General features: G+C 54.5%; 2 protein-coding genes across 2 annotated transcripts in view; one reads left to right on the top strand and one right to left on the bottom strand.

Annotated features, from left to right (window-relative positions):
• The window catches only part of ABR (active BCR-related), a 197813-nt gene extending 189088 nt beyond the window's left edge, over positions 1-8725 (top strand). The window contains exons 15-21 of the mRNA XM_011956234.1: positions 2065-2124; positions 2426-2535; positions 3177-3316; positions 4287-4421; positions 5367-5472; positions 7672-7819; positions 8539-8725. Of these exons, the coding sequence (XP_011811624.1) occupies positions 2065-2124; positions 2426-2535; positions 3177-3316; positions 4287-4421; positions 5367-5472; positions 7672-7819; positions 8539-8628 (789 nt within the window). The 3' untranslated portion in view covers positions 8629-8725. The remainder of the gene's footprint in view (positions 1-2064; positions 2125-2425; positions 2536-3176; positions 3317-4286; positions 4422-5366; positions 5473-7671; positions 7820-8538) is intronic.
• Positions 8726-12753: 4028 nt separating this feature from the next.
• On the bottom strand, positions 12754-19737 carry TIMM22 (translocase of inner mitochondrial membrane 22 homolog (yeast)). The gene is made up of 4 exons (XM_011955819.1): positions 18813-19737; positions 15973-16169; positions 15327-15399; positions 12754-13877 (listed from the first exon to the last, which is right to left on the bottom strand). The coding sequence occupies exons 1-4, from the start codon at positions 19048-19050 to the stop codon at positions 13801-13803; spliced, it is 585 nt and encodes a 194-aa protein (XP_011811209.1). The 5' UTR covers positions 19051-19737; the 3' UTR covers positions 12754-13800.
• Positions 19738-21483: the final 1746 nt, after the last annotated feature.

Genomic DNA, 21483 nt, shown 5'->3' with positions numbered 1-21483 from the left:
AGCCAGGATGGTCTCGATCTCCTGACCTCGTGATCCGCCCGTCTCGGCCTCCCAAAGTGCTGGGATTACAGGCTTGAGCCACCGCGCCCGGCCACACCTGCATGTTTTACAACAAAACCAGAAACATGAACAGAATTGATGCTGAACCTCATTTCACTCTAGCAAAAAATAATACATAGATACGTGAACTAAAACGAAAAATGTTCCATCTCATTGAGAGAGAATTCCACCAAAAAGTTACTTTGCTACTTAATATTTATGAAAATGTATAATGAGGCCGGTCGTGGTGGTTCACGCCTGTAATCCCAGCACTTTGGGAGCCTGAGGCAGGTGAATCACCTGAGGTCAGGAGTTCGAGATCATCCTGACCAACATGGAGAAACCCTGTCTCTGCTAAAAAGACAAAAAAATTAGCCAGGCGTGGTGGCGGGCGCCTGTAATTCCAACTACTTGGGAGGCTGAGGCAGGAGAATCGCTTGAACCCGGGAGGTGGAGGTTGCCGTGAGCCGAGATCATGCCATTGCACTTCAGCCTGGGCAACAACAGCGAAATTCTGTCTCAAAAAAAATAAATGTATAATGTGTAGGCTTATTTTATTTTATTATTATTTTTTTTGAGATGGTCTCACTCTGCCGCCCAGGCTGGAGTGCAGTGGTTCGATCTTGGCTCACTGCAACCTCCACCTCCCGGGTTCAAGCGATTCTCCCATCTCAGCCTCCCAAGTAGTAGGTTGGACTACACTGCCTGCCACCACACCCGGCTAATTATTGTACTTTTAGTACAGACGGGGTTTTGCCATGTTGGCCAGACTGGTCTCGAATTCCTGAGCTCAGGTGATCCACCCACCTCAGCCTCCCAAAATGCTGGGATTACAGGTGTGAGCCAGCGTGCCTGGCTGTCTTTTTTTTTTTTTTGGAGACGGAGTCTCACTCTGTCCACCAGGCTGGAGTACAGTGGCACGATCTCGGCTCACTGCAAGCTTCGCCTCCTGGGTTCACGCCATTCTCCTGCCTCAGCCTCCCTAGTAGCTGGGACTACAGGCACCCGCCACTTCGCCCGGCTAGTTTTTTGTATTTTTAGTAGAGACGGGGTTTCACCATGTTAGCCAGGATGGTCTCCATCTCCTGACCTCGTGATCCGCCCGCCTTGGCCTCCCAAAGTGCTGGGATGACAGGCGTGAGCCACTGCACCTGGCCTCGGGTAGTTTTTAAATGGAGGAGTGCGGGTATCACGTTGCTGGGGTATTTAGATCCCACTGAATCCATGGGAAGGAACGATGTAACACTTTTATTTTAGGATGGCAATATTGACATGATTCTGGAAATCATACTCTTTGCAACTATTTAAACTTGGAAACGTTCAGATGTTGACTTAAGAATGTGCCAGGGTGCATATTTGCTCAGAATGAGTTCACAGGTGCACAGGCATACAGGCTCGAAGGCCCCCGAGTCACAGAAACAGAACGTGGAACGGTCCTGTGTGAGGGGTGCCTGTGACCTCCCCTGACCCAGGAAGGGTCCACACCTCCCTGGGCTTCGACCCACGTTGTCTCACTGAATCTTCACAGCAATCCCAGGGAGGCAGGTTCTGTTGCTGGCTCCTGTGTGCAGATGGAAAAACTGAGGCTTAGGGAGTTTAAAACTCGCCGGGATTCAAACCCAGGCAGCCTCCTGAGCATGGGCTCCTGACTCTTGGATAGGCCGGTTCCCTCCTGATGGGCTCCAGCACCTCCTAATCAGGTGCTTACCTTTTGTGCACCTCAGTTTCTACATCTGTGAAATGGGGTAATAATACGCATATCCCGGGCTGGCAGTCACGAGTGGATAAGGTGTCACGGGCAGGAGGGCCTAACAGGGTGTGCCCCGCCTCCCTCACGGCGGCCACAGGGGTCTAGGGGCTGGGGCCCCCCCGAAGGGTTGATTTCCAGGTGGACATCAGCTTATCCCAGCTGCTCACTTCGCCTTCCTGACTGTGTCGCTGGCCCTGAGCAGTGCTGACCTACGGGGAGAGCTCTGGCTTGGCCTCCGAGCGGGCACCTCTCTCACCCACATTCTCTCTCTGCAGCTGGACCCACAAACTGTGGAGACCAAGAACTGGCACACGGACGTGATTGAGATGAACGGGGTGAGCCGGGGATGGGAACGATCCACGGGGTGAGCCGGGAGCTGGAACATCTGCGCAGCGGGTGGGCAGCCCAGCCCTCTGGCTGCTCCTGGGGCTGCTGTGCCGCCTGGGCCTCCCCGCAGCCCAGCCCCCTCTCCCCTCCTGCCCACACCCTGCCCGCCGCTGTCCCGCAGGTGTTGAGGGAGCCCTGGGTGTGAGCCAGCCCTCGTGTGCAGTCTTGGGGAGGCGACCCCTGTGTTTTGGGGGCATCCTCGTGCACTCACGCCCTGGGGAACTTGTACCTGCCTCACCCCCCAACCAGATCAAAGTGGAATTTTCCATGAAATTCACCAGCCGAGATATGAGCCTGAAGAGGACCCCGTCCAAAAAGCAGACTGGTGTCTTCGGCGTGAAGATCAGCGTGGTGACCAAGTAGGTGCTGCCTCCGGTCTCCCAGTCCTGGAGTCGGTGCCCCTGGTCCCCGCCAGCCTGGGCCCCCGGCCCTCCTCTCCTAGGCCCATCCTGGCACCTAATAAGTCGCTTTAGAAGCACGTGAGCCGGCACTGAAACGCTGCAAGGTGTCTTGTGAGATCCCAGATCGTCTGCTCCTCGTAATAAGCGGGAAGCTCTGTCAGCCGGGGGCCCACGTTTGGGCTCGGCACCAACAGGGACTGACTGCCCCTCCGGAAAGGGCACGCATCCCCCAGTTCATCGCCACCCCAGCCCCTTGTCTCGGGCCTGACCCACCTCCTGGTGTGGGCTGCCTGCCGGGCCTCCTACAAGCGTCTGAATCTGGGGGGCATTCTTTCCCTAGAGTCTCGGCCTTACCTTCCCAAGTTCCCAAGCCTTCTCCTGGCCACGTCCTTCGCTGCCCCTCCACAGGCGGCCCAGGGTGGGCAGGGTGGGGTGCGGTGGCCTCTTTCTCTGCTCTTTTCTTGCCCTCCCCGCCCCCCGCCCCAGCTCTCCATTCCAAACGCTAGAAGCTCTCCGGGGGGCGGGTGTGCTGGGTGGGGGTTGCTATGGGAGAGGTGTCATGGGGGCCGCCCTCCACCCATCCTCACGCCCCACCCCAGGCGGGAACGTTCCAAGGTGCCCTACATCGTCCGGCAGTGCGTGGAGGAGGTGGAGAAGAGGGGCATCGAGGAGGTTGGCATCTACCGGATATCAGGCGTGGCCACGGACATCCAGGCGCTCAAGGCCGTCTTCGATGCCAGTGAGTCTGGAAGGCCCAGCCGGGGTGGGCGCAGGCTGGTGGGATGGACAGGAGAGCTCGGGAGAACCAGGAGCCTTCCTGGAGAGGAGCCTTGGTCTGCTTCAGAGTCCCTGTGGCAAGTGCTTTTTCTGCGTTTTCTCATTTATTCCCCTCCCCGCGAATCTCTTGTCCGTGGCTGCGGGTAAGGAACTGCAGGAACTCAGAAGGGCCAACTTGCTTGCCCAGGATGACCCAACTTGCAGGTTTTGGTTCTGGACTTAAACTCAGATCTCACTCCAGAGTCTGCGTGGCTGGCTTTCTTGCTAGTCCCTGGGTGCCTAGTGAATCGCAGGGAAAGAGCTTTGAGCCTGCACCTGCTGTCTCCAGGGCCCCAAGTCCCCTCTGGGGCAGCACTGCCTCTGCAAAGTCCACTATGGTGAGGCCTGACCTTTCTGGTTTCCCCTACCTGCTCCTGCTGGTTCATGCTGCAGCAACCACATACCCAACTGTCAAGAAACCTGCACGGACCAGGCAGGATGAATCTGTAGGGAGCCTGGAGCGGAGGACGGGTGGGGCCTGGGAACTTGCTGCCCTTGGCTCCTCTGTGCAGCCGAGAAACTGAGGCTTCGTGGGAACGTGCTTTTACGTGTGAAAAGTGTGCAGTGCCTTCCAGGGAGGGGCTTAGCGATGGGGAGGTTCCGGTTGGAAGGCAGGTGCAGGCCCCACGGTATGAATGTGGGTCTGAACTCTGGGTGATGAATTTCACTCCCCAGACACCCCCTCCCGAGCAGCCACAGCAGATGGCCCCAGGCCGTCTCCCTGTTCCCCCGACCCCGACCCACAGATACCTGTGGGCACTCTCTACGTCCCGCCTTTCCAGGGGAGACCAGAACCAGAGATGGAGTGGGTGGGGGCTCTCAGGATGGGTGGGGGCATGGAACAGGGCCGCCGGCCCCGCTAAGGCTGCCTGACCTTGGCCCCACTCCTGCAGATAACAAGGACATCCTGCTGATGCTGAGCGACATGGACATCAATGCCATCGCCGGCACGCTCAAGCTCTACTTCCGGGAACTGCCCGAGCCCCTCCTCACGGACCGACTCTACCCAGCCTTCATGGAGGGCATCGGTGAGGCCCTGAGGGCTCCTAGAGCTGGGCTGGGCCGGACTGAGCCAGGACTCCCTGCCGGGAGAAGTCATCAGCAGGAGACATATCTGTGGCTTCCTTTGCTGGCTGACCTTTCCAGTGCACTGGGGCCTGTGGCTGAGGGGCCCGAGGGTGAGGTGCGGCCTGCTAGGACCTGGTGCAGACACTGGGCCCTTTCTGGCCTGCCTCTTGTCCCTGATGTCCCCACGGGCAGCCCCCTCTGCTTCTTATTTGGACATTGGCCTCTTGCTTGCAAGCTCGAGCATCCAGGGAAGACTGCCCTGAGGCGAGTGGCCAGAAGCTGGCATCCCAGAGCCAAGGAGGAGGCTGGTTCAAGCCAGAGGGTCCTTGAGACTGGTTGTGCTGAGCCTTCCAGCGAGACCACACACGGTCCCGTCACCTCTGCTGAGGGCCCCGGCCAGCCGGCCTTCTGCCTCCACCCACCTGGGCCAAACGCAGCCCCAAGCGCATCCCTTCAACCTTTTCTTCTCCTGGGGCAGACCAGAGCTTCAGCCCCCCGGCGGAAGGTTGCTCACACCCACACGCCAGCAGCAGAGAGGGCTGAGAAAGAGAATCCACCACTGGCAGGATATGTCCCTGCTGGCTTCATCTTTAGCCACACAGACCAGGGGGTGTCCTGTTAGGAGACCCGGGATGCCCCAGCGCCCAGACCCATGCAGTCGGCTGCAGGAAGGGGGTCTGCTCCCACCAGCCGGCCTCCTGGCTGAGTTACCAGTCATGGTGAGGCCTCCTGGAGGAAGCAGCTGCTAACAGCCCACCCAGACACGAGGCCCTCCCCTGTGGGATCTGCTCCCCAAACGCCTGGAAGCCTGGGGTCTCCTGCAGGGGCCCACAGCCTCGTGACCACAGGGGCTCTGGTGGGGAGCCCCTGGAGCTGAACGCCGCACTGGCCCTTCTCTCCCGCAGCCCTGTCAGACCCTGCTGCCAAGGAGAACTGCATGATGCACCTGCTCCGCTCCCTGCCCGACCCCAACCTCATCACCTTCCTCTTCCTGCTGGAACACTTGAAAAGGTAACAGGGAGGGCCCCGACCCCAGCTCCTCAGTCCCTCCTCTTGGGCGCTGGCCTCTGTTGGGCTGTCTGTGGGGGGTGAAAGTTTGCTTTCCAAGTTCTTGCACTCACGTTTTTCTGTGTTGAGAAATATTCGGGTCCCATAACGAGCAGTAACGTCAAATATTGACCACAGAATGCTCAGGACTACAGGCAGGTTTTATAATCAGTGGGTCCTGACCTACCAGTGGTTCACTGACTCCATTCATCCTTCTGTAAGTAAATGGAGAACAGAGAGTATTAGGACTGTAGGCAGGTTTTATAATCAGTGAGTCCTGACCTACTGGTGGTTCATTTAACCAGTGTAGCCTTTCCAGATGAAGTGGGGAACGGAGAGCAGTAGGGTACACTGCAAGCCTTGAGTGCAGGTGCTGCTGTTCAGTTACCTGGAGGCGTGTGGACTGTTACAACGCGCCGTATTGTGGGCCACAGTCAAAACAGGTGAAATGCGCTGGTCTTGGCCCACACCTCACTTGACATAGGGAAACTGAGTCCCCACACCAGGTGGAGACTTGCTTGAGTTAGTAGCAGATCTGTCCTTAGAGCCCTCAACATCCAGATCCTAAATTCAGACCCTTCTTGCCCTCCTACCACCCTTTCTAGACAGGTCCAACCAAGAATGGCTCAAGTTGGTTGTACCCATAGCAAAGTTCAGAACTGAAAGTGGCTCTGAAGAGGTCCTCAGGCTTGTGTGGGGAGGTGGTCCCTGGGCGTCCCTTTAACCCACCTGCACACCAGGACCAGGGAGCCCCTCAGACTGCTCCGCGGCACAGTTCTCCCTGAGCTCAGCCCCAACTCAGGGCCAGGCCCCTGCTGCAGCTCAGCCAGGCCAGGCTCGGGAGAGCCAGCGGAGACCTGGACGCGCCCGGGGCTGGTGTCTTGTTTTTCCCATCATGAAACATTTTTCCTTTGGTTTGGCCGGGACTGGAGCCCTGACCAATTCCGAAAGCGTTTGGCAAGCCTTGTGGGGAGGAGTGGGAAGGGAAAATTCACTCGGCTTCCACCCTGGGAACTGGGCACAGTCTGTTCCCACATCTGGGCCCCTGGCTGGGCCGTGTGCACGCGTGTGGTGAGGGGCTGGCCCCACTGCACGGCTGCCCGTTGGCATCGCAGTGTTTGTTTGCCTGTTTCCAAAGCAGGCGCGGCCACAGCTCCTGCCTGGAGGGTGGGAATGATGGTGTGGAGAGGGGTGACAGGCGCTGCGTAGGCTGGGTGGGTCTCAGCCCAGAAACGTTTTCTGAGACTGAAGGAGAACCAGAGCCCTCTGGTGTGTCTGCTGACCCTGGGCTTGCCTGGACACCAGCCCTGATGGCAGCTCCTGCTGTTACCCCAGGGAAGCTCGCAGAGCATCTGGCCTGTTGAGCAAGAGAAGCAGGGGGGGATCCAGAGGGAGGACAGCCCTGGGTCCCACGAGGCAGACGGAGAGGCACAGGAGGCAGCCGTGGGTCCCACGAGACAGACCCTTCCGGAAAGGCATGGGGGCGGTCCCTGGCTCATCTGGAAGTAGAGTTGTTCCTGGCCCAGCACAGCTGGCAGAGCCGCAGGTCTAGCTAACGACTCCTGCTGGGCTCCAGGCCTTGCCTACGTTTCTCCCCTGGCTCACCCAGCTTGACTCTTCCTTTGGACCACTTAGCACAGGGGTAAGTGACAGAGCGGTGAAGAGCGTAGGTCCTGGAGGCAGCCACCTGCGTTCAAATCCCAGCTCTACCACTTGCTAGCTGTGTGGCCTTGGGCAAGTCACTTACCCCCTCCTTACTTGGGTTTCTTCATCTAAACAATGGGGATAATGATAATCGTATTCACCTCAAAGGACTGCCTGGAGTGTGAGCTGTTACAGGGAAAGTGTTTAGAGCAGCACTTGGTCTCAGGCAAGGGCGCTGGAGTTGGCCTCTGTGGGCTCCCTGGCTCCGGCAGTTCACCATCAGTTCGGGGGGGCCCAGCAGCCGGAGATGTTAGCACAGAACCCGACACATGGCTGGGGCCCTGCTCTCCTGGATGAGACCCCTTCCCCCCGGGGAGGTCCCCACTCCTAGGAGACGGAGATGGTGAGCCCCGTCCAGGAGTCCTTCAGGACCTCCTACAGCGAAGGCCAAGTGTCCCGGAGCTCCGAGTGGCTGCGGGGAAAGGGCTTCTTTCTTCCCCGAAATCTTCTCCTTTTTAGGGTTGCCGAGAAGGAGCCCATCAACAAAATGTCACTTCACAACCTGGCTACCGTGTTTGGACCCACGTTACTGAGACCCTCAGAAGTGGAGAGCAAAGCACACGTCACCTCGGCTGCCGACATCTGGTCCCATGACGTCATGGCGCAGGTACCCCGGCCCCCCAGCACCGCCCAGGCCCGTGGCTGGCGGAGGGCGACTCTGGTCCCATGATGTCATAGTGCAGGTACCCCGGCCCCCCAGCACCGCCCAGGCCTGTGGCTGGCGGAGGGTGAGACAAGCCCCCTCAGGAGGAGAGAGAACAGCTCAGAGTCTCCATGCCTCTTCCCTCATGGGAGCTGGGTTGATGGGCTGTGGGGTGTCACCAGGGAGGCAGTACTGCAGACACTTCTGCCCCTCCCAGGCCAAAACAGATGCCTGAACCTAGACCAGGGCCCAGAGAATGTCTGTCCCAGATGCCAGCTGCGTTCTCGGGAGGGCCGCAGTCTCAGAAAGCAAGCCCGGGGGTGGGGGAGTTGCTGGGTCCTTGTCCCCACACGTGGAAGCTCTGAGGTTGCTTCCAAGGGCAGGAGGCCTCCCTGGGATTCCTGCAAGACCCACAGCAGGGGCCAGACTGTGGCCGCCTCAGGACAGAGCGGAAGCCCATGGCCAGGTTGGGGAAGTGGCCCCAGGCCCCCTCAACCCTCTGCCCTGTAGCGCCTTCCACGGCTGCAGAAAGGCCAGCAGACCTGGACTGCCCAGGAAGGGGAGGTGGCCGGAGCCAGTCTGGGGAGCGGGAGGGGCAACACAGGCTGGAGCCAGCAAGGACCACGTCTTCTCGCACGGCCAGGGACAGGGAGCCCAGCCTCTGCCTTCCTGTCTCCCCACAGGTCCAGGTCCTCCTCTACTACCTGCAGCACCCCCCCATTTCCTTCGCAGAACTCAAGCGGAACACACTGTACTTCTCCACCGACGTGTAGCCCGAGGCAGGGTGGCTGCGGGGAGGGGGTGGAGCCAGCCCCCCCAGCCCGGGGCCCAACCCAGCCTTGAAAGACTGCAATAGAAAACCCAAACCCAGCACTCCAGACTCGAGGGAAGCCAGCTTCCAAGAACTGGAATGCGTCCGTCTTTTGTGCCACCTTGTACAAAGCCGGCTGCCCGGCCCCAGCCTCACCACCGCATCCCACCTCCTGCCCTCTGTACCTCTCGTCATGTCTGATGCTGCGTGCTGTTCGGGAATTGTTTTATGTACACTTGTCATGCAGAAAAGGTAGCGACCGGCCCGGCGTAGGCACACAGACAGCCCGCTTTGTTCTTTCATTTCCTCCAGCACTTTCTTTCCTCCTGAGTCCAGCCCAAGGCCTTTTACTTTGCGCTGTGTAACTGCTGCCAGCTTCTCTCTTGGCCCTGCTCCCAGATGGCGGTCTCCTGGCAGCTTCCCCTGTCTTCCTCCACCCGCTCTTCCTTCCCGGCCTGCCTGCATGCATGTGCACCCTCCGTCTTCGCTCCATCACCTTGAAAGCTCTGAAGAGGCCCCGGCTGGCGGGGACAGCGGTGGCCTGTTTGGTGCTGCCGTTTGCTGCTGCCGGCCTCTCCTCGACCTCCGCCTTTGGGAGCACACCTGCTTTGCCTTGCTGCCTGTGCAAATGCTGGACAAGGAGATACACTCACACTCATCCCCAGCTTAGCACAGAGCTGGAGCACCCATTTCTGGAATTTTCCGTTTGGGAATCTCCACTTCTGGAGTTCACCTGTTCAGCCTCCTGCCTATCAGTGAGGCACCTCTGACTGTTTCTTCTACTGCTTTTCGTTTCCCTTCCCTGCTGTTCTATTTCCTTTGAGTGTAAAGACTCACAAGTGACCTGCTGTTGAGATAGCCAGAGGGTCAGGAGAGAATGGGGGAGGCAGTCAGCCTGCTGAGGAACACCACGGGCTGAAGTGGGGAGGAACGCACAAGCAGCGCTGGGTGTCCCGGGTCTCAGGCGGGGACGGGCTGAACGGGGGAGGAACGCACACGCAGCGTGTCCCGGGTCGCGGGCGGGGCAGCTCTTAGGAGCGAGTTGTGGGGGCTTTTCAAGTGGGGCCAGGCTTCCTGGAGGGTGACTGATGTGGCTGAAGCAGATGCCAGGCAGGCAGGTTGCAGCCAGGTCCCTGGTACCGCGGGACCTCGTGATACTCCTGCCTGAGATTTTACACTCTCTCCACAGCCAAGCACTGCCACGGGTCCTTCAGGACCTGGGAAGGAAAGGCACAGGCCCGCAGTGGCCAGCCATTGTGGTGCCACCCCAGCTTCTGGACGCAGCCTTTTGGGTAAACGCTGGGAACTCCAGAAGTTGTGGGGAGAGTGGGGAATGAGACAGCTGCCTCTCGGGGCTGGGTTCTGCTGGGGCCTCCTTGTTGGTGCTGTAGGCACCCGCCAGGGAGGAGGGACCCGAAGCTTCCATTCCCAACTTGGAGACTTACTGGGAAGGAGTGAGGCGTGTTCCCACCGCAGTTTCCCACACGAGCTGTGGCTGCCAGCCTCGGGCCGTCAGCCTAGGAGAGCAGACTCGGCTCCAGGGGCTTGAGTTACAGCCACAGTTAAGCTGCTGGCTCTTCTGTGTGGCAGAGCGTCATTGCTGGGCCCTCAGGACTGGGGAGCTCAGTTCCCATTCTTGTGCTCAGGGCTGAGTCTTAAAGAAGGGTGTGCTGGCCCTGACGCTGCAGCACTTGCTCAGTGAGGGGCAGAGCCCTTTTTGATCCCATTTACTCCTGTTGCCTTGGGCAGTAAATAGTCTGTGCACGGAGGAGACGTGCCCAAGAGGAAGGAAGTCCTGACCATCAGCTGCCTGTAAGGAGCCCATGCTCCCCGGAACGGGCAGCGAACTTGAGTCTAAAGACCCAGCGCCTGGCCCTTCCTGAGGTCCCTGCCTGGCATCTGAGTGTCGGTGTGTGGCACAGAAGGCTCCTGCTTGCTTCCAAAGCGATGGACAGGAAGGGGCAGAGTGAGTCACGGCCCAGACTGGGCACCTTCGCATCTCAGCCTCAGGGAGCCCCACGGCCCCAAGCTTGCTGAGGCAATATGAGAACAGGCTACGGGAAGGCTGCAAAGGCTGAGAAACGCAAAGGCTCATATTTATAAATCCCACCCCCAGAGCGGGGAGGGTCAGGTGCCAGACCTGGACTAAACTGCACCAAGCAAACACCCAGCGGGGTCTCCTGTGAGCCAGGGACCGTGCAGGCCGGAACCTCCAGTCACTGTGCCCAGCAGGAGTCAGGAGCCAGGGACCGTGCAGCCCGGGACCTCCAGTCACTGCACCTGGCAGGAGTCAGGAGCCAGGGACCATGCAGGCTGGGACCTCCAGTCACTGTGCCCAGCAGGAGTCAGGAGCCAGGGACCGTGCAGACCGGGACCTGCAGTCACTGTGCCTGGCAGGAGTCAGGCTAAGGGTTCTCCTGTGAGCAGGGCCTGTGCAGCCTGGAAGCTCCAGTCACTGTGCCCAGCAGGGTGGGCTGTGCCCAGCAGGAGTCAGGCTGAGGAGCCCCAGTCTGCCTGTCCTTGCTTGGCAACGGCTGATGGCTGCCAGTTTTTGCTGACACACAGGCAGGATAGGACCCGTCATGAATATCTGACTTTAATAAGTTGGTAAGGATATATTTTTTTGTCTATGTTCTGTTTCAACTTATGTAGATTATTATAAATTGATGTAAACCACGTGAGAGGAAAATGTTAATAAAAAAGGCAAAGCCCCAACATTTGCACAAAACTCAGCCCTGGTGTGTGGATGTTTGTGTTCGCAGTGGTCCGGGGAAGCCACCAATCTAAATATTTAACTCTTCCAGCTGCATCCAGATGCGAGTGTCCAGGAATCTGTTTACCTAATTCACTCCCCTTGAGCCCATGGGGGCTGGGGCAGAGCTGCGGGGAGGTGGGCTTGAGCCCTCTCCTTGCTCTTCAGAAAGGTCTCCGGATCAGCGAGCATCCAGGCTGCTTCTGGCTCACCTTTGCCGTGTGCTGCTACAGTACAAATGTCCCACCCGGGACCTGGCCACTGGTGTGCCTCGAAAGTGGTATGAAGTTGTCCACTGGAGAGGAAGCATCTTCTCTGATGTAAACGCTTCTCTACACCTTCCTTCCAAGTGGCACATCTTTGAGGCAGCCTTTTGGTCTAATCTGCTTGTCAGAGAAGCTGGGTCCCGGAGGGCCCACCCTCCCTTTGGGAGAGCCAGTGGCATGAATGTCGGCTCCCACCAGCCGAAGCAACTGGACACTGAGTTTATTCTGAAGATCAGGAACAGATGTCTCTGAAAATTGCTGTTTGGTTTATGAGCTCATGCTGGCTCCCCAGCCATCCAAAACAGGAAACTATTCATCTCGCGAGCGAATAGGTGGCATGGACAATGCTTGGCTTACGGAACCGATGGCAACTGACAGCCCTGGAGCTCATCTTTCCAGGCAGCATTTCTTGCATTTGCTCCCACGTGCTAGACTGAAAGATGGAAGATCCCAGGCCTCCTAGGACTTTGACAGGTACCAGGTAGAAGTGTCTGCCCTTGCTTCAGAGTGCCTGCAGGTGTCCTATATCTAGGGACAGTAGAGGAAACAGTTTGTTCTGAGCTCTAGGGAATGCTCCAACTGGCCTAGTAGTGATGAAGCCTCTTAGCTGTGAGACTGGGAGGGGCATTACATAGAATTCACCGTAAAAGGACATGAGCCTTGAGCAGGAGCTCATATTCCAAGGAAATGGCAAACGTGACCCAAGGAAGGTGTTACCAGCTGGGTTTGACATCACTCATGTACACACACACACACTTGGGCCACCAGGCCATGTGAGCTGGGTCTGAACTCTGGTTAAGAGTGTGTGGGCTAGAAGACGGGGCAGATGAGGAAGGAGGCAGAAAAAGAAAGGGCAGAGGAATTAACTATTATAGGAAAAAGGAGACTCGTTACCACTGGCTGAAGGTGCCCAGAATTGTGTGGCCCCCATCAAGCTATCTGCCTGTGCCCGTCCCAAGAGCAAAGGCCTGACTCCACCAGTGCCGTCTCCCCCGCAGAGCGCCAGGGTAAAGCGGTAGCAGTGCTGAAGCCCAACTGTAGACGGCTTTTTTTTTTTTTTTTTTTTAACCCATGGCACACAACTAGGCCAAGAAAAATACCGCAAGGTCAAGTGGAAAACACGACATGTTAAAACACTTCCCTGACACTGGAGAACGAGGGTGGTGGTGAACTGCCCCTCAGCGACGTCTGATCTTGGCCAATAGCTGCTGTGACCGAGTCACCACGATGTCCACAGCAGCGCCCTTCACACGTGACCTCGAGCTCGGCCTGGTCCAGCAGTCACGCTGTGAGGCCAGTGTGTGCCTCTCGGCCAGCACAGGAGGGCCCAATGAGTTCATGGATGGGATTTCAGTGCATCCCTGGAAGAGGCTGGGCGGGGCTTCTTGAGGCAGGCCCTGGCAGATGTAACGATCTTGGTGAGGGTGACACAGTCCTCTAGCAACCCTGCCTCAGCCTCCCCATCCCCAGCCTCCTCGGAGCTTTGCCATTCTTTCCCATCCTTTCAGATGGTATCTTTGGGCCACCTGGCACTGTTTTTAGAATTAGGGAATTTGAAAACAGAAATAAACCAACCTTTTGAACTGTAAGGTGTGTGGGGCGGGGGTATATTTTTTTAAAAACAAAGATGGCAGAACACAAAACAAGTGAGATAATTGGTTGGACAGCATCAGTCCGCCTTGCCCTGCCCTGGTATTCGAGACAGTTGCGTGGAATTCCAAGGTAGAACAGCTTCCTGGGTGCCTGTAGAGACGCTGCCACCTCTGTGCCCACAACACCAAACAACCTAGAGGGCCAGCTGTGGTCAAGCCTGAAGCTTTGTGGAGCTGAATTCCTATATGTCGACATCCTGTTTCCAGATCTGCTCGGAGAGAAGCCGGCACAGGACGTCCTCTGTGAAGGTTGGCTGGAGTCCAGGAGCAGCAAAGTGTGGCTGCCTTGAAGGCTGGAGGCAGAGAAGCCAGGCAGCTCCCTCAGAATACCAGTGACACGAGGGAAAACGAATGTCTTCAGGCCGTGAAGCAAGGCCCTGGTGTGGTACAGAAACTGTCCTCCACAGAGCAGCCCAAGCTCCCTCTGGAGAGCTGGCATTGTCCTTCCCCACAGGCAGTTACTCTCACCGCAGGTAATAATCAATCGCAGCAGAGAAAGCAGCAAAACCTCCACAACCAATGGCCCCAGCCTTTAAGCCAGCTGTCAAATAAACAGAAAGAACACGACCTGTGGTGAGCGACAGCTGCTGGGTCAGGAGGCACTCGCGGCAAGTCTGCACACCCTCAGGTGCCATGAAACAAGCTTAAGCACTGCGAGTCATTCAAGTGCTCATCGCTCCGGAAGACATCGGTGAAGGAGTGTGTATGATCTAATCCAGTGTGCTTTATCTAACTGCATTTGTTTAGCTTTTCTCCTTCAAAGGGTATTTCTAGTCTTAGGGAAACAGCCCCTCAGAGGCAGGAAACTGGTTAAGAGAAGCAGCCCTTGGAATCAAATGAAAGCATATGGCCTTGACCCTGAGTTGTTTATGGAATAAATGCCTGGGAAGGTGATCAAAGCAGTCCTGGAGACAGCAGAGCTTCTCAGAGAGGCCCTGGCATCGCTGAGCAATGGGACGACCGGCAGAGAAGTTACTTTGTCAGTCATGAATGGTGCCTGAGGAGCAAAACCAGTTTCATGACAGCACATCCTGTCTCTCAGAAGATGAGAAAACCAGCTTTTTGCTCTGGGTAAGTCAGGGCATGACAGATGGAAAGTGGCCCAGTGATAAAACACTGATGCTTCTAGGAAAGTCAAGTCACCAGGGCCCTCCCCCACACTCTGAATGGACATGCCAACAGGGAGAAGTGGCAGCAAACTGGTTTTTGTCTTCTTTTTTTTTTTTTTTTACAGCTGATAATCTAATATTTCTAGAATATCTGTACTTAGCACTCAGTGGGTAAAAATCAGAATCCCCGAGGGCAGAAAGATATTACTGTTATAATTTCTATCTAGAATTAGACAATTGTCTAGAATTATTGAGAAAAATGTTGGCCACATGTGGTGGCTCACGCCTGTAATCCCAGCACTTTGGGAGGCTGAGGCAGGCAGATCACGAGGTCAGGAGTTTGAGACCAGGTGAAATCCGGTCTCTACTAAAAAAAATACAAAAAAATAAATAAATAAATTAGCCGAGCGTGGTGGTGGGCGCCTGTAATCCCAGCTACCTGGAAGGCTGGGGTAGGGGAATCACCTGAACCCAGGAGGTGGAGGTTGCAGTGAGCCAACATCATGCCACTGCACTCCAGCCTGGGCGACAGAGTGAGATTTGGTCTCTTTAAAAAAAGAAAATTGTTACAACTGACGGGGGTGCTGCTTGCATCTTGTGGGTAGAGGCCGGGGGTACTGCTAAACATCTCAGAATGCACAAAACAGACTCAATCCCAGCAAAGACTCATCTGGTCGAAAATGTCAATAGTGCCAACGATGAGAAACCCTAATCTAGATCCTAGCAAGTTTCCAAACCCGAGTTAACAGAAACAAACATGATTTATTTGTCAGAGGGGAAGAAGATCAAGTGTCCCTGGAACACTCGTGTGTTTGGAAATGACAACCTCAGCACGTTGTCCAAGGCCACAAAGGAAAAGCATTTGAGAGCCGTTTACTAACCTCTGAAACCAATGGCTCCTCCAGTGATGCAGCCACTAATGACACTGTTCTTCCAATCCGATTTTCCCCGGTACTGTGGGCGGAGAAGTACATGTTAGAGCCAAAGAAACAAGCCAAGCGGGACCATTAAGGAAGAATACACAGGGTTGCTAGTGAGCTCATTCAGTCCCTACCCAAAGGAAACTTAATCTGTCTCAAAGATACAGTTCATAAGTATACAGTGTGTGTGTGTGTATATATGTATGTGTATATATACGTATATACACACATACTATGTATATATACGTATATATATAGTATGTGTTCATAGATGCTTCCTGCAGGTGGCACCGGAGTGCTGAAACCAAGTCCAGCATTTGAAATGTAATCAAAATTTCTTCAAGGGGCTCTCCATTAAGTCTCATGTTTAAAATCATTAGCTACCTTCTGGCCTACAAAAAGTAAAACATAATGCAAGCCCATACTGTAAACACACAAAAAGTCTGCAATAGGGACTATTTTATGGAAGTTCAGCCTAGAACGTATGTGATGCTTCCGATCTGCTTTCTAGTAACAACTTTCAAATAACTTTTAAAGAGCAATTTCTCTTTAAAAGTCATGAAATGGCGGCCCCAGCGAGGATTTCTCAGAAGGCAGAGACACTTACAGATTCTACCAAACACTCAGTACAAGAAAACATGGCTCCCACAATGGCAAAATTTTTGGCATAGGACATTCCTCTCTGCCCCATGTCTTTCAGAACTTCTTTCGCAGTTGGTGTACGGTAAGGATCCTTCGGGTCAAAGCCCACGTTCGTATCGATGCCAGCGGTAAACACCCCAAATGCGCCTCCTAAGACAAATCCTAGAAGCAAACAGAAATGAAAGCGTCTTTGGCGTGTTTTCTGGATTACTGTATTGGGATCATCCTGGAAGGGCCATACTTTGGGATGACCGCCAGTGCAAAGGACACCGTCCTCTTACCACTCAAACTCTGCACTTGCCTAGTTGCCATATGTAAACGAGTCACCCTCAAGTTCAGCTATCAACTCTGCACATCACTCTCCTGGCCACTGTGACATTCACAGTAATGCTTTACTGAGCACCACATGCCAGATATGCCACAGCCTCATTCATTCTTCACAATAATCCAGTGAGACAGATGCTATTAGCCTCTCCTTCCTATAGATAAACTGAGGCTCGGAGAGGTTAAGCAACTTCTCCCAAGGCCACACAGCTACCTAATGGCAAATCCCACACTGTTGTCCACATCTGACCTTCCTGAGCCCGCTGGACATGTCCATGTGGATGCCCTCTCATGACTTCATGGTCAATATGACTTCAATACAATCATGGGCACCTCCCCTCCAGACTTTCCTGCCTACAGCTCGTTCCTTCCAGTCATGCCCTCTCCAAACGCTAGGAGCACCTCTGACGGCTTCTTTGCTTCCTCCTATAACCAGTCAGTCATGAAACACGGCAAAATCTTTCATCCTACTTTTTCAAGTCAAGTCCATCCCTGCCTATGTCCACAATTACCACCCCAGTCCGGGGCCTTCATCACTTCAACCGTGGAGCACTACAAAGACCCCGTTCATCCTTTCAACAACTCTATCAGTGATTTATTAGGGTCAGGCGGAGTGAGGAGCAAACACCCAGTCCATGCCCTCGTGAAGCTTCAGTCTCGCAAACTTCCTCTCTGGCCTTCTCATCCACAGATTTTTCTTTCCTTCACCATACTCTATCCTAATTCACCATGTTCATTACCACTTGTTACTCTTTGTAAAAAACATCAACTACTGCCCTAATGCCTGTAAGCAAAAAGCCCAAATCCTCCCCCCGACTCAACCCCAAACTTGAAATAACATTTCTCCTTTGCCTAAGTGTATTTTCTTTCTTTCTTTCTTTCTTTTTTTTTTTTTTTGAGATGGAGTCTTGCTCTGTTGCCAAGCTGGAGTACAATGGCACAATCTCAGCTCACTGCAACCTCCACCTCCTGGGTTCAAGCCATTCTCCTGCCTCAGCCTCCCAAGTAGCTGGGATTACAGGCACACACCACCACATCCAGCTAATTTTGGTATTTTTAGTAGAGACGGGGTTTCACCATATTGGCTAGGATGGTCTTGACCTCTTGACCTCATGATCCGCCTGCCTGGGCCTCCCAAAGTGTTGGGATTACAGGCATGAGCCACTGTGCCCGGTCTTTTTTTTTTTTTTTTTTTTTGAGACAGGATCTTGCTCTGTCACCCAGGCTGGAGTGCAGTAACTCGATCACAGCTCACTGCAGCCTCAACCATCTGGGCTCAAGAGATTCTCCTGCCTCAAGCTCCCGAGTAGCTGGGCTCTCAGGTGCATACCAGCTAATTTTTGTATTTTTCGTAGAGATGGGGTTTCGCACTATTGGCTAGGCTGGTCTCGAACTCCTGGGATCAAGCGATCCACCCGCCTCAGCCTCCCAAAGAGCTGAGATTATACAGGAATGAGCCACCGCACCCACCTCGCCTACCTGTATTTTCTCAATCCTTCCAAGATGCAGCTCCAGTCTCACCTATGGTCTTCCTCAAAAAAAAAGACCTTTCTTCTTCCTACTTCACTTGTTTTCATTGACATTCTCACTATATTCATTTCTTAAATGTCTTTCATTCTCAATGAGACTTTAACTCATCTGCAAGTGTAGCCAACCTATTTACCCTGCACACAGAAGGGATACTGTACATTCTCAAATCTCCAAAAAGCTTAAGGGAAACATAGAAGGACAAGTGCAGACTTCGTCTCTCCTTGCTCGCTGCTGTCTAGTCACAGTGGTCTTTCAGTTTTTCAAACCTCAAGCAACCGCTGCCCTAGGGCCGTTTGCATGTGCATTTCCATATGTCTGCATCATTCCTCTGCAGTGTTCCTGCTCGACATTCTTCTCCACATAGTATAATACCGTCCCGTGAAGACCAGGCTCTTGTCTCTCTCTACTGACACGTGATAGTTGCTTAGGAACGATTTGTTGAAGGATTTAGAATGAGCGAATTCAAGGGAATGAACGGATGAATGAAGTCACCCATGTAATAACTTTTTTCTTTTCGAGATGGAATCTCGCTCTGTCGCCCAGGCTGGAGTGTAGTGGCGCGATCTCGGCTCACTGCAACCTCTGCCTCCTGGGTTCAAGCGATTCTCCTGCCTCAGCCTCCAGAATAGCTGGGACTACAGGCGCCCACCACCATGCCCGGCTAATTTTTTATATTTTTAGTAGAAACAGGGTTTCACCGTGTTAGCCAGGATGTCATGTAATAACTTTTAGGCCCCAACCACAGCACCGATCCTCTGATGCAATTTTCATCAAGAAAGCTGACCTGAGGGGGCAGGAGAGGTGAAGCCCGGGTTCACGGAACGAGGTGGGGGTCTGGTCAAGGTCAAGGCCTGCAGTCCCTCGCCTCCCAGGCGCGTGGTCTTCTCTGCAGAGATCCCCACGGCCGTCCAGGCCCTCAGCCTCCCAAGGATCCCACTCGCAAGGCCTCACCTCCCACGCAGGCCAGCGCAGCCTTGAAGGCACAGCTTTCCATCACCTTCTCGATCATCTTCTGCTCCTCACTCTTGGCTGGACTTGGGATCCCGCCCAGGCTCCCAGGCTCCAGGAGCCGGGGCTGACGCTTGTCACCCACCAGGTACTGCAGGAGAAGGCTGTACTGCAGCGGAGCTTCGGCGGAACCGGCTGCCTCCGGGGCCGAACCCCCGGCATTGGGGGCGGCCGCCGCCATGACAGTCGCTGCCCGAGCAACCCTCGCGTCCTTCTCCCCGCAGCAGATTCGACAAGCGTCACGCTGCGGGCCCTGAGACTAGCCACCGTGATGCAACGGCAGATTCGCATCAAGAGGAAGCCGCGGCCTCAAGAGACGTGGTACGCACATCAGCGGGAGCGCTATCGTGTTTCCAAAAAGAAAACCTCCTGTGAAAATGGAATTGGGCTTGAACAGCTTTCTCCATGTCACAGACAAACGAGATTCAGATTCACCAGAAAGCGCCCTCATGGTCGGGGCTGCAGCGCGGTGAGTACAGAGATTTGTAGTTCCAATCCGACATCCAACTACATTTCCCAGGAAGCGTTGCGCGTGCTCGCGCGTCTCGGCCCCGCGGGGGGGCTCCTGCGCGCTCCTGAGGGGAGCGAGAAGCGGCCGCGCGCTCCAGGGCTGCCGTGCTCCGGATCGCCGGAAGGGGGCGCGCGAGCATTCTCGCTGCTCTTTCCGCCTCCTGCTGTCACCGGGCGAGGAGGCGTTAAATCCTGTGGTCCGGGAAGGTGCGGTGAGGGGTGGACGCTTTGTAGACACGCGTGAACGTGTGCTGGAAATGCGCGGACCGGGCGCGGGGGCTCACACCTGTCTTCCAGTACTTTGGGAGCCGAGACCGGTGGATCATGAGGTCAGGAGTTCGAGACCAGCCTGACCAACATGGTGAAACCCCCGTCTCTACTAAAACTACAAAAAAAAAAAAAAAAAATTAGCCGGGCATGGTGGTGCACGCCTGTATTCCCAGCTACTTGAGAGGCTGAGGCAGGAGACTCCGTCTCTACTAAAAATACAAAAATTAGCCAGATGGTGGCAGATGCCTGTAATCTCCGTTACTTGGGAGGCTGAGACAGGAGAATCCCTTAACCCGGGAGGTGGAGGTTGCAGTGAGCCAAGATCGCGCCATTGCGCTCCAGCCTGGGCGACGAGAGCAAGACTCTAAAAAAAAAAAAAAAAAATTCCTAACTTACAGCATTTGCTGACTTGAGTGGTGTCAATATCCCCATCGTGGCTGATTTCAAACTACCCAGCGAGGTCATCAGTCAGAATTGGGAAGACTCACAGCAACATGTGGTTAGACAATGTTTCTATTACATAGATACAATCTATGGAAATAACCTCAACAGCATAGATAGGAGTATGGTGTAGTAAAACTTTGAGGAGGTGGTGAGTTTTGAACATACATTACCTGTTTTTAGTATAATTTGATTATAAATGTATAAAATGTTATTTTTAATAATAACTATGCTTAACAATCAGCTAAAAAACTGATAATTTATTGCCTTACTTTTTAAAATTATTCTTTTGAGACAGAGTCTTGCTCTGTCACCCAGGCTGGAGTGCAGTGGCACAGTCTTGGCTCACTGCAACCTCCACCTCCTGGGTTCAAACAGTTCCCTGCCTCAGGCTCCCCAGTAGCTGGGATTACAGGCATCTGCCACTACACCCGGCTAATTTTTGTATTTTTAGTAGAGATGGGATTTCACCATGTTTGCCAGGCTGGTCTTGAACTCCTGACCTCATGATCCACCCGCCTTGGCCTCCCAAAGTGCTGGGATGACAGGCATGAGCCAAGAATGTAATTTTTAATAATAACTGTACTTAACCAGCTCAAAAACTCCTGATAATATATTGCCTTAATTTTTAAAATTATTCTTTTGAGACAGTCTTGCTCTTGTCACCCAGGCTGGAGTGCAGTGGTGCAATCTTGACTCATTGCAACCTCCACCTCCCAGGTTTGAGCGATTCTCCTGCCTCAGCCTACTGAGTAGCTGGGATTACAGGCACGCACCACCACGTCTGGCTAATTTTTGTATTTTTAGTAGAGATGGGGTTTTGCCATGTTGGTCCGGCTGGTCTTGAACTCCTGATCTCAGGTGATCCACCCACCTTGGCCTCCCAAAGTGCTGGGACTGCAGGTGAGAGTCACTGCGCCTGGCTAGTTAGGGCCTTTTTGTTATTGTTGTTAAACATTTGTCATTATACCACTGCACTGCAAGCATGTTTTGGGAACCCAGAACACATTCTCCTCTTTGAGGAAACCAGAATCGGGGCCTGGAGGCAGAGAAACTGGAATGGATTTCTGGTCGTATCCAGGAAAGTCCTAGGGGATGTTGGAGGGAGGTTTTCAGTCCCAAGAATAAATGCTAACACTTTGGCATCATTGTGTACTCCTGGTATGAACAAAATGTGGCCTGGGAACACCTCTGGGCATTTAAGCACGCTTTTTGCTAATGGCCCGAAGGCAGTGCCTTAGCAAGCATCTGCTTACTTGGGCCAGGGGTTCTCAGAAGATGTTGATCAAAAAAGACTCCTCTGGCCGGGCGCGGTGGCTCAAGCCTGTAATCCCAGCACTTTGGGAGGCCGAGACGGGCGGATCACGAGGTCAGGAGATCGAGACCATCCTGG

Source organism: Colobus angolensis, unplaced genomic scaffold (assembly GCF_000951035.1).
Source record: "Colobus angolensis palliatus isolate OR3802 unplaced genomic scaffold, Cang.pa_1.0 Scaffold110, whole genome shotgun sequence".
NCBI classification, from domain to species: Eukaryota; Metazoa; Chordata; class Mammalia; order Primates; family Cercopithecidae; genus Colobus; species Colobus angolensis.
Note: the sequence above shows the minus strand (reverse complement) of the source record. Positions and strands in the feature narration are given on the sequence as shown.